The 13042-nt window shown below is 41.4% G+C and overlaps 1 protein-coding gene across 3 annotated transcripts in view; it reads left to right on the top strand.

Moving 5' to 3' along the window:
* Positions 1-4862: 4862 nt before the first annotated feature.
* LOC109952770 (C-Jun-amino-terminal kinase-interacting protein 1-like) overlaps positions 4863-13042 on the top strand; it is a 76002-nt gene continuing 67822 nt past the window's right edge. For 2 of the 3 annotated variants that reach the window (XM_020588004.1, XM_020588007.1), the window contains exon 1: positions 10729-10841. In XM_020588004.1, the coding sequence (XP_020443660.1) occupies positions 10761-10841 (81 nt within the window). In that variant the 5' untranslated portion in view covers positions 10729-10760. Of the gene's footprint in view, positions 4981-6778; positions 7207-10728; positions 10842-13042 lie in introns of those variants that run through there. The other variant, XM_020588005.1, reaches the window with a different exon arrangement.

Here is a 13042-nt window from a genome sequence, read left to right on the forward strand (position 1 = left end):
GGTCCATAGCAGTAGTGCTGCCATACCAGACAGTGATGCAGCTGGTCAAGATGCTCTCGACGATGCAGCTGTAGAAGTTGCAAAGGATCCTAGGCGACATTGCCAAACCTCCTCAGCCTCCTCAGGAAGTACAGCCACCGTTGGGCCTGCTTGACCAGCTGTGTGGTGTTAAGTGTCCAGGTGAGGTCCTCACTAATGTGGACACCCAGGTATTTGAAGCTGCTCACCCTCTCCACTTTGAGTCCCTGGATGAACAGTGCCTGATGAGTTCTCCTCTCCTTCCTCATGTCCACTATCATCTCCATCTTGTCCATCTTGGGTGAGATTATTGTCCTTGCACCATGATACCAGACCGACCACCTCCCTCCTGTAGGCTGCTTTGGGCACAGTGTTGTCAATACAGGTACTAATGTACCCAGTCACATACTCAGCATAATCCTGTACGCTGACAGAAAAGCCCTCCAAGGTGGCTGCAGCTTTAAACACATCCCAGTCTGTCTGGGCAAACCAGTCCTCCAAGGTGCCTTAGTCTCTGGGGTCCAGAGTTTAATTTGTTTGGTGACAGGGTTTGTTTGTTTCAGTCTTTGTCTGTAAGCTGGATACAGGAACAAAGAAATGTGGTCCGAGTGTCCGAAGTGGGGGTGGTGTGCAGCCCTGTATGCACCACGTATGTTACTGTAAACATGATCCAGAGTGTTCTTGCCCCAGATGGGAATGTTCACATGTTGATAATATTTGGGAAGTACAGTCTGTAAATTGCACTGGTTAAAGTCACCTGCAGTGATAAATACAGCATCGGGGTGCGATCTCTCTAGCGCACTGATGACATCATGGAGTTTGCTGAGAGCCGTAGAGGCATTAGCTCTTGGGCTAACATACACAGCAGCCAGAAACACAGCACTATGCTCTCTTGCTAAATAATAGGGCCGGCATAGGCACCCCACTTCTGGTGGTGCTTAAATGGTTTATTTCTTTTCTGAGCAATAGGACCTTTTCAGTTATGATCAATGACTTTACCTCTGCAATAGCCCCTCTCTCTTCGGGCATTCCCCAAGGTTCAGTCCTGGCACCTATTCTCTTCTCATTATATATGTTACCATTAGGCTCAATTATTTCTAAGCATAACATTCGTTTCCATTTTTATGCTGATGATGTGCAGATTTACTTACTCTTGATGCAGTGATGCTAATGCACTTGTCCCCCTGCACTGGTGTTTGGGTGATATTTAAAGAGTGGCTCACACAGAACTTCCTTCATTTGAATGAGGGGAAGACTGAATATATCGCTTTTAGCCCGGACCGCACCCACACTGTATCCGACCTAGGAGCTTCAGCCCCGTTTTTCACTCAAACTGTGAAAAACCTGGGAGTGTTATTTGATAGCAGCCTCAAATTTTACAAGCAAATTAGTTTGGTGGTCAAAATAAGCTTCTTTCAGCTGAAGCTCCTAGCAAAGGTTAAACCGTTTTTATCTCGAGCCGACCTAGAAACAGCCATTCATGCCTTTATTAGCTCAAGACTTGACTACTGCAATGCCCTCTATACTGGAATTAGTCAGTCTCAACTACACAGGCGTACTCGTACAGAACGCGGCTGCTCGCCTACAGTCAAACAATCCAAAGAATGCTCACATCATCCCAGTTCTTCAGTCCCTTCACTGGTTTCCGGTACAGTTCAGAATAGACTATAAATTTTACTGTTTGTATTCAAGGCCATTAATGGTGTTGCGCCAGTCTATTTGAACAATCTTTTAACCATTTATACCCCGGTCAGGTGCGCTGCATTATTCTGAGCGTGTGTCCCTGGTTGTCCCGCGGGCAAGGTATAAAAAGTGGGCAGATCGTTCTTTCGCCGTGTATGCCCACAAGCTCTGGAATGCCCTGCCACCTGAGGTTTGATCTATAACCGAGTTAATGGTTTTTAAGTCTAAATTAAAGGCAGATTTATTCAAACTGGCTTTTGGCATCTAATATGATGCTATACCAGGGCCTACAGGCCATCCTGATTTTTTATTTCGTAATCTTTCTCTGTATTTGGACTCATTTTTATTTTACAGGAATGTTAAAGTTCTTATAGCTTTTATAGATCATTTTAAATTTGTGCAATGTTAATTTTTCTTTTGTTTGTAAATGTATTTTTGGCATGCTCTATTTTATCTTTGTTTTATTGTGAAGACGTAAAATTGTAGTGTTTTACAGAATCGAGAAAGAAAATCTGAATGTATTTCAGACATCAACGGCCCGAAAACAGGACACGTTATACATGTTTGTGTTTGACAACCATTATTATGGGATAAAAAAAAATCCTAGAGCGTTCATTGGTTCCAAGTATTTTTGTGATTACTGTCCCAGGGCTATGACAATCATTTGAGACATACAGTGCCTTGCGAAAGTATTCGGCCCCCCTTGAACTTTGCGACCTTTTGCCACATTTCAGGCTTCAAACATAAAGATATAAAACTGTAATTTTTTGTGAAGAATCAACAACAAGTGGGACACAATCATGAAGTGGAACGAAATTTATTGGATATTTCAAACGTTTTTAACAAATAAAAAACTGAAAAATTGGGCGTGCAAAATTATTCAGCCCCCTTAAGTTAATACTTTGTAGCGCCACCTTTTGCTGCGATTACAGCTGTAAGTCACTTGGGGTATGTCTCTATCAGTTTTGCACATCAAGAGACTGAAATTTTTGCCCATTCCTCCGTGCAAAACAGCTCGAGCTCAGTGAGGTTGGATAGAGAGCGTTTGTGAACAGCAGTTTTCAGTTCGTTCCACAGATTCTCGATTGGATTCAGGTCTGGACTTTGACTTGGCCATTCTAACACCTGGATATGTTTATTTGTGAACCATTCCATTGTAGATTTGGCTTTATGTTTTGGATCATTGTCTTGTTGGAAGACAAATCTCCGTCCCAGTCTCAGGTCTGTTGCAGACTCCATCAGGTTTCCTTCCAGAATGGTCCTGTATTTGGCTCCATCCATCTTCCCATCAATTTTAACCATCTCCCCTGTCCCTGCTGAAGAAAAGCAGGCCCAAACCAGGATGCTGCCACCACCATGTTTGACAATGGGGATGGTGTGTTCAGGGTGATGAGCTGTGTTGCTTTTACGCCAAACATAACGTTTTGCATTGTTGCCAAAAAGTTCGATTTTGGTTTCATCTGACCAGAGCACCTTCTTCCACATGTTTGGTGTGTCTCCCAGGTGGCTTGTGGCAAACTTTAAACGACACTTTTTATGGATATCTTTAAGAAATGGCTTTCTTCTTGCCACTCTTCCATAAAGGCCAGATTTGTGCAGTATACGACTGATTGTTGTCCTATGGACAGAGTCTCCCACCTCAGCTGTAGATCTCTGCAGTTCATCCAGAGTGATCATGGGCCTCTTGGCTGCATCTCTGATCAGTCTTCTCCTTGTATGAGCTGAAAGTTTAGAGGGACGGCCAGGTCTTGGTAGATTTGCAGTGGTCTGATACTCCTTCCATTTCAATATTATCACTTGCACAGTGCTCCTTGGGATGTTTAAAGCTTGGGAAATCTTTTTGTATCCAAATCCGGCTTTAAACTTCTCCACAACAGTATCTCGGACCTGCCTGGTGTGTTCCTTGTTCTTCATGATGCTCTCTGCGCTTTAAACAGACCTCTGAGACTATCACAGTGCAGGTGCATTTATACGGAGACTTGATTACACACAGATGAGTGTATTCGTTCCAGCAGATTGTTTACAGCCTCTTCTAATAAGTCAAAATCAGAGCCGCTAGCCTGGTGTAGAGGTGAAGTATCTGGTGAATCATCAGCCCCATCTTGTGTTGGATCGCTGTAATTGTACTCTGAGGATGTATTTGGTGAATTGCCTTAGTTGCTTTGTGGACTAGTTTTTATCAGTAATCTGTTTATTAATGCATCTAATTGATCAAAATGAGCAGCGTTTACAAGTCTGTCTTGTGGAGGTGTATTTTGCAGGTTTTCTGAATGATGACTGATTAGGCTATTTTCAATATCTTGTGAGGGAGAGGTGGCGGAGTTATTTTCTTGATGCTGACGAGTGATTGGGCTATTTTCAATGCTTTCTGAAGGGCTATTTTGATTTTCGCTGAAAAAAAGCCTGTCTTTTTGCTGACGTATTCTTTCCAGGAGGCTGTTTACTGAAAATTCTAATAGATCGAAATCTGAAGGGTTAACCGGTAGTGGAGGTAACATATGGTTTTCTGATGAATTATTTATCAGCAAGTTATTAATCAAGTCATCTAACCGATCAAAATGAGCTGAGTTTACATTCGTGGTTGACATTATCGTTAATACACCCTCTAACACAGAGAAATTACTCAAATCATTAGTAAGCTTACTTTTTAATCACACCATCGCGGTTATTATTACATATAGTCACACAAGCTTAACCGCTGCCGATACTTACTTTCCAAACTGTCCTGAGTTAGGGATGGCTGTTCCTGATCACGCAGAGCAGAGTGCCGGTTTCTTTTTTAGAGAATAGAGAACTAGTATTTATTTTCGGCATGAGGTGTATATATAGGTGTATATATTTTAAACATGATTCTTTAAACTTACCGGACACCTCGCGGTTTAGTCTCTTGAGTGATTGTTCTTGACGTAGAGCTTGTTCGTATGCTCTCAAATAGCTGTCTGCCCCCAGGATAAAAACATTTTTTCAAAAAGGGGGAAGGATTATATTTAATATATATACAAATGGTTGTAAACGTAGCAGAATACTTACTGAGTTGCTTTTCGGGGCACATGCCGTTAATGCTGCGATAAGCTGCCTCTGATATGAATGAAATGATCTCGGTTAACATACACGTTTTCGTAAAACATAAAATAAAAATGCATTTTTTTCTTTTCAGGGGCTACCTGGATTCATGTTGAAGTATCGAGTGTGAAGTGTCTACAACCATGGGGGCGGGGCAACGATTCTGGTTGGATAACCTTTCACCTAGAACTGTTAAATCGAGTTTGACGAAAGCTGGTATCTATACTTTGTGTTTCCTACTACAGTAGTCTGAGGAACACTGGTGTTTCTGCTTTATTGTGTGTTTATAACACAATGATACACTAGCGTAAAAGAAGCTGTCTGGCTGTGGCTGTTCAAAACCTGTACTAATATAATTTTTATTTATTTATTCAGAGTGCACAGTGGGGTCTCATTGGTTTTAGTTTCACTGTTCCACTCAGTTCAGTTTTCCATCTGGTTTAATGATCCTATGTGAAGAATTTAAATGATATTAATAACTCAACTTGCACCACCATAGTGATGGGTTTAGAGCTTACAGTGGGTACGGAAAGTATTCAGACCCCCTTAAATTTTTCACTCTTTGTTATATTGCAGCCATATGCTAAAATCATTTAAGTTCATTTTTTTTCCTCATTAATGTACACACAGCACCCCATATTGACAGAAGAACACAGAATTTTTGACATTTTTGCAGATTTATTAAAAAAGAAAAACTGACATATCACATGGTCATAAGTATTCAGACCCTTTGCTCAGTATTTAGTAGAAGCACCCTTTTGAGTGAAAAATTTAAGGGGGTCTGAATACTTTCTGTACCCACTGTAATAGAACTTTATAGTCTTCTTAATCAAATAAGCCTACTTGCAATGGATGTGGTCATGTTGGGCCTCCTGTGTGTTCCCACTTTTGAGAAATGTATTTGTGACTCTCTTATTAGCCAGCAATAGCAACCAGAAGTTAAAACACAAATCCAGGAATGGAAAAAATTATGAGTAGGCCCCATAAGGTTACAAAGCGTTGCTTTTGGTGTCACAATAGCAAAAACACCAGAATGTATCTACAGAGATTCTTAGACTGGTTAAGTGGTTATTGGTTTGCTGGGTATTCTTTTGACTAGTTTGCTGACTGGTTAGTTGTTTGGCTGAAGAACTGAATAATTTGTTAGCTTCTATAGTAAATTGTGGACTACATAACTGGACTGTTAATTAACGGGCTAATTTGTCAGCTGGCTGATGGTTAGAAATAGTGGCAGCCTTACTTATAGCTACTGCTAGGCCGACTGGCTGGTTATAGTTGGCCAACTGAATGAGTGAATGGTTTGCTGGTTGAATGGGTGGAATATTTGACAGTTTTAATGGCTGACTGACTGGTGTGTTAAATGGCAGACAGACTGACTGACTGGAATGTTAGTTCTTATAAATAACTGGGTGATCTGTTTTGCTGGTGGTTACTATAGCTGCTGACTGGTTCATATACCAGTTAGCAAAATTACTGATTTGTTGGCTATTTTATTGTTTTGACTTAAAGACCGACTGCTTCATTGGTTTACTGGGTGAAAGATGTGGTTGTTTTGTTGCCTGACTGACTTGTTTGAAAAAATTGCTGGTTAACTGACTGACCGACTGTAAATGTTAGGTAACAGAAATAGCTGGCAGACTTGTCCATTTCACCGAGTGCTCTTTTGCCTGATTAGCTTGCCAGGTGACTAACTGTTGGGGTTCCTTGGTCGATTACATGACAGATATGTTTGTTAGCTTCTGTGTGCTTTGTTGACTGACTGAACAACTAGTTTACTGAATGGGGTGTCACCTTCTTCTCTTCACTGGATCACAGTAAACTGTAGTCTTATTCAAATAGGCCACACAAACACACCACAGGCATACTGACAGCATTTATTAGCTTTAATTTAGAGAAAAATGCCACAGGCAGATGAAATAATGATGTCATGCATTGCACTGATTGGTCAGCCCTGACTCTCCTCCCGTCCCCATCCTTCTCTGTATCTGTCTGTCTGCACCCTGCCTTCTCTCAGGCAGCCCTCGTTCACTGTTCAACACCACCCACCTCTCTTGCTCTCCCTCTATTTATTCTATCTCTCTTCCGCTCCTCTCCCCTCTATTTCACTCTGCTCCTGCCCGGAAAATGATGATGATGTTACAGTGTGGCCAGCCAATGATCATGCAAGCAGGGATGGAAGGGGTGTGTCAGGAGGCCAGCGCTGGAGCTAATCGATGCTGAAAAGCTTGAGGAGGAAGAAGGGGAAGCAAGGGCCTTGTCCTAGCTGAGGAACCTGTACACTGGCTTAATAAAGGAGGAGAAGAGTAGGACTAAGAAGAGGAGGGTGGGAGGAAGTTGCTGACTGTCAGAGGGGGATCAACCTGTGCTGTCATGGACAAATATCAACCAAAAAGACCAACCACCCTGGCTCTGTTCCCAGAGCTACCACAAGCTGGCACCCAGGTAGGGAGGCTGGGAGGATCCCCCGTTTTTAAAATGAGCTCCTGTGTTTAGAATGAGGCAGAAGTGACATCAAGCTGAATAAACTGGTTACTGTGTGTGTGTGTGTGTGTGTGTGTGTATTTTCGGGGAAGATCCTGTCTTCAGAATGAGACAACATTGGCTAGCTATGTATGTGTGTTTGTGTATGCTGTTAGGTGTGGGTTTGTGTGGCCTGGTATTACTTATGTTGGGGGGACTCAGTCTGTTTACACATTTTGGAGACATGGCATCCTTACGAGGACAAAAAGCAAGTTCCTAAAATGTAAATCATTACATTTTAGAGTGATGACTTGGTTTAAGGTTAGGGTGAGGTAAGCAGTGGTTATGGTTATGGTTAGGGAAATGAATATGTCAATATAATGTCCTCTGAAGTAATGGAAACAATATGTATATGTGTGTGTTTGCATGTGCACATACTGGCAGGGGAGTCAGCTCTGAATATGCTTTTGTTATAGTTGTTTGTTGCAGTGCTAATAGGTTTCAATTTTGTGTATTGTGACAAATACCTATATTTAGAATATCACTAGGCATACTCATAATTCAGTCTATATCATGTAGCTGACATGTTTTTCAGCCACTAGGAGCTCAGTGACTTGGTCAAGGACACACTGACACAAGGCACAAGGTAGATTTTTGACCCTGATTGTGCTGTAAAAACAAGAGCCTCCAGGCTGTTCTGCCATTTCATGAAAAAGGCATAGAGAAGTATATTTAAGATGGGTCAGCTGCAGCAGTATGAATACAGACAAAGAGGATAATACAACACCAAGTCTAAGAAAGAATATTTCATTAAAAACAAATATGGATGTTAGTGCAGTAACTAACCCTGGCTCCTCAGGCAGGGTTCAGCAATGAGTGCTCTCTGCAGAGAGCTAGCAGTAGCACTATCTTGGTGTATTCTTTTAAATGAGTTGCATCCTGTTAACTGTGTCAGTACAGATCAGATTAGTCATTTCACTCTAACCTCTACATCCAAATCACTCAGCACAATGATGAGGTTCTAGTTCGGGATCTGTCATTGTTGACTGCTTTTGTCTGTTAAACCCCAAAAATAATACAATAGCAATGTAGTGTAGATGGTTAGATTTGGACAGCCATTATTTAACAAATGAGACTGTAGGCTGATGTTAGGGTTCTAGCCAGCTTTAAACCACTTATCAGATTGTAATGTTTAGTTTTCATGTGCTATTTTAGCAGGAAGCTGCAGTTAAAAAAAATGAATAAATTCAACCATCTGTAATTACCTTTTTGTAGGCTGAAAATAATTAATGCTCAGTACCTGAAGGTTGACTGCAAAAGGAGCAATAGCTGTAGCCTACTATCACAGCTTATTTTTCATGAGCTACTTGTGTGAAGAATTTGAGGGCCTGATGCACAAAGTATCATTTTAGCCATTACAGAAATCATATTAACTAGCTACAGTTGATATAAAGTGCTGCTTCAATTCAGTTTTACTTGTGTAGCACCAAATGCCAACAAAAGTTGTCTCAGGACACTTTACAAAGTAAGGTCTAGACCTTACTGTTATTAATATTATAGAGGAAAAACCCAACAAATCATAGTAACTTCTCCAACCTTACAACAATTTTCTACAGAAACAACCCTTTAACAGATATGCAATGTGTTTTTTAAAAACTTACCCTTACTTCCCACTGAGTATTGGAAACATCATTCCCTTTCAAGTAGCTCCATAGTTGGTAAATCCAACCCGTGATTGTTGCGTCTTCCCCCACAAATCCCTTATATTACAGGTGAACAGGTAGTGTGGCACTGACAATAGCATCATGGGTTGTTAATTCACTTGTTAACTGGTATCACATGCAGCAGACACACTGGCCTCAAGCAGTCAAAACAACCAGGTGCTGTGCTCCGGGGGAATCCAATCTTGATCAGCTGTTCATTCACAGCCCCACGGTGCTTCACAGGCCAGCTGTTTGTAGGTTAGACCTGGTTAGGTAATACAGCAAGTCCCTCTACAGGAACATTCCCAGACATGAAGTAATCTCAGGCCCTGGATTTTTCTCCACATCCTCTGGTCACAGTGCAACAGCAGGAGGGAAAATATATCCACAAAACCAGGCACAGTCAAAAAATTCTGCTTTTACAATGGCACCGGGGGATGTCAGGCAACTGCCTGGAGATTATGTCAATTCAAGGAAATCCTTAAATTATCATGTAATACTTTAATTGTTAAAAAAAAGTCTAGAGAGCAAGAGTTTGTGAGACGTGTATAAACCGAATTGCTTCTGCATAGAAGTATTAGAATATAAGTACACCTCACGAGCTTTAGGTCACGTCTAAGAGGATAATTCACCATTGTAACATTGTAGATATGCCAGAAAACAAGGAAAAGTGCAGTTGCCACCTTAAGGCATTCTGGAAGTTTGACCAATTGATCTGATATATCTGGGTTCATAGATAAATATAAATGAGTATCATCTGCATAGCAATGGAAATTTATGTAGCATTTCCTGATAATATTGCCTAAAGAGAGCATGTTCTGTATAAAGTGAAGAGAACTGGACCTAACTTCAGTCTGTGTGGAAACTTCATCATTAACATGAACAAATTGGAATCTTTCTGATTAATAAGATTTGAACCAACTTAGTGCAAGTTCCTTTAATCCCAATAACATGTTCATGTCTCTGCAGTAAGATGCTGTGATCAGTGGTGTCAAAAGCAGCACTGAGATCTAAGAGGACAAGTATGGAAACAAGTCCTTTATCTGAGGCTAGGAGGAGATCGTTGGTGACTTTCACCAGTGCAGTTTCTGTACTATGATGGACTCTAAATCCTGACTGAAAATCCTCAAACAAATCATTCTTGTGCAAGTGGTCACATAACTGCTTTGCAACAGCTTTTTCAAGGATTTTGGAAATAAATGGGAGATTGGATATTGGTCTATAATTAGCTAGGACACCTGGGTCAAGAGTAGGCTTTTTGAGTAGAGGTTTAATTACTGCAACTTTAAAAGCCTGTGGAACATAACCTGTTAATAGAGAGAGGTTAATCAGATCTAGTATGGATGTGCTGATTAGGGGAAAGACGTCTTTGAGCAGCCTGGTCAGGATGGGGTCCAGGAGACATGTTGATGATTTAGATGAAGCAATTGTTGAGGTCAACTCAGAGAGATCTATAGGGGAGAAGTAGTCCAAGTATAAATGAGGTCTCACTGATGTTTCTAAAGCCATTGTAGTAGATGGCACATCTGCGAGAGCTGTGGGAGTGGTCCGACCAATTTTATCTCTAATAGTTGTGATTTTATTTGTAAAGAAGCTCATGAAGTCATTGCTGCTGAGATCTAAGGGAATGTTAAGCTCAACAGCACTATGGCTCTTTGTCAGCCTGGCTACAGTGCTGAAAAGAAACCTGGGGTTGTTCTTATTTTCCTCAATCAGTGATGAATAAAATACAGTTCTGGCACTACGAAGGGCTTTCTTATATGTTATTAAACTATCTTTCCAGGCTAAGAAACTCTTCTGACTTAGTGGAGCGCCACCTCCTGTCCAGTTTTCATGATGCCTGCTTTAGGGAGCGGAGCTGGACCACGGGGCTGTGCCATGGGGCCTAGCCTCATCAAGGGTGTGATTAAAACAGTGAGTGGGTTTATTTACAATTTGAGAAAAGCCACCTGAGTGTAATAATGAACAGATTGCATTGTTGAAACTGTCATTGTCAGCATCTACATGAATATTAAAGTCGCCTACTATGATTACTTTATCTGTACTAAGCACTAAATCAGACAAAGTCTGAGAATCCAGTTAAAAACTCTGAATAAGGAGCAGGTGTATGGTAAACAATAATGAATAGAACAGGGTTTTGAGTTTTCTGGTTTGAGTGTGAGAGACTCGTGGTGAGGCTTTCAAATGAGATTTTTACTACTCAGTGAGGAGCATATCTGTTCCTGTGTATAAATGACACATGACAGACAGATGAACTATAGATAATTAATGTGTCTTCAGATAAATCCATGAACTGTGTGAAAGCTCCAGCTGACTTTAACAATATTAGAAAGAAGAGAGATCTGCTCGGTGGATTAAAGGCAGAACTACTGTAGATATTCACCATTATGCTGCTTCAAAGGTTTTCTCATTTTATCATGTGTGACAGACTGGCTTGACTTAAAATAGTTTTTGCATACTAAGGACTTAATATTACTACTATTATACTGTACTTGTCTGACATTTTTAAGATAAAGTGGGATTGAATCTGTTCCTGTGACATTTCAAATGTGAAAGTGTAACTGTAAAGACAAGGAAAGGATGTAATGTTAACATAGGTTGAACAATAAAATCCAACTGTTCTCCCGCTTAGTTCAACTTCTGTTGAAGTGACTGACTTGTTTTCAGTCTGACTCATATTGGCTGGGACACATGTTTCAGTCATTGCCTAACCTGTCTTGCTGTTTGAGGGATAAAATTTGCTTTTAGATTCAGGATAAAATCAGGTTTAGGTTAAGGTAATGGTTGAGGTTAGACATATAGTTGTGATGGTTAAGGGTAAGGGAATAAATTATGTCATTGAGTGTCCTCACAACTGTAGAAAGAGGTGTGTGGCCGTTAACTACATTTATTAGCTAATTGTGAGTTCTAAAATTAGAGTGTGTCATGGAAATGGCATCACACTGTGTGTGCAGGCTTGCTATTTGTGATGTTTTCAAATGTTGACTATCCCTGTTATGAAGATATACAGGTGTAAAGAAAAAGTCCTAATCTAGCCACAGGGGTTGCAAGCCAGTGACTTCTGTCCCAAGCCCGGATAAATAGAGAGGGTTGTGTCAGGAAGGGCATCCGGCATTAAAACATGCCAAATTTAAACATGCAAATCATCAGTGCAAATTCCATACCGGCTCAGTCGAGGCCCAGGTTAACGACCACCACCAGTGCTGTTGACCTACAGGGTGCTGGCGGAAATTGGACTACTGTTGGTCGAAGAAGGAGAGGAGGTAGAAGGATTGGTAGACAGAGAGAAGAGGAAAGGCAAGAGTATAGGTCTGAGAATAGGGACTCTTAACATTGGCACAATGACAGGGAAAGGTAGAGAGCTGGCGGACATGATGGAGAGAAGGAAGGTAGATATACTGTGTGTGCAGGAGATCAGGTGGAAGGGTAGCAAAGCGCATAGCACTGGAGGGGGATACAAACTGTTTTATTATGGTGTGGACAGGAAGAGAAATGGGGTAGGAGTGATCCTGAAGGAGGAGCTCGTGAGGAATGTTTTAGAGGTGAAAAGAGTGTCAGACAGGGTGATCAGTCTGAAGTTGGAAATTGAAGGGGTAATGTTGAATGTAGTCAGTGGTTATGCTCCACAAGTAGGGTGTGAGTTAGAAGAGAAGGAGAGATTCTGGAGTGAGTTAGATGAGGTGATGGAGAGTATTCCAAGAGGGGAGAGAGTGGTGATTGGGGCAGACTTCAACAGGCACGTTGGTGAGGGGAACAAAGGAGATGAGGAGGTGATGGGCAGGTTTGGTGTTAAGGGAAGGAACCTAGAAGGACAGATGGTGGTGGACTTTGCTAAGACGATGGAAATGGCTTTAGTTAACACCTACTTCCAGAAGAGGGAGGAACATAGAGTTACATATAAGAGTGGAGGCAGGAGTATGTAGGTAGACTATATTCTATGTAGACGAGGCAATCCGAGAGAGATCAGTGACTGCAAAGTGGTGGTAGGAGAAAGTGTAGCCAGACAGCATCGGATGGTGGTGTGTAGGATGACACTGGTGGTCAGGAAGAAGAGGAGAGGAAAGACAGAAAAGAAGACCAAGTGGTGGAAGTTGCAAAAGAAAGAATGTCGTGAG

The sequence above is a fragment of the Monopterus albus genome, unplaced genomic scaffold (genome assembly GCF_001952655.1).
Source record: "Monopterus albus unplaced genomic scaffold, M_albus_1.0 scaffold494.1, whole genome shotgun sequence".
NCBI classification, from domain to species: domain Eukaryota; kingdom Metazoa; phylum Chordata; class Actinopteri; order Synbranchiformes; family Synbranchidae; genus Monopterus; species Monopterus albus.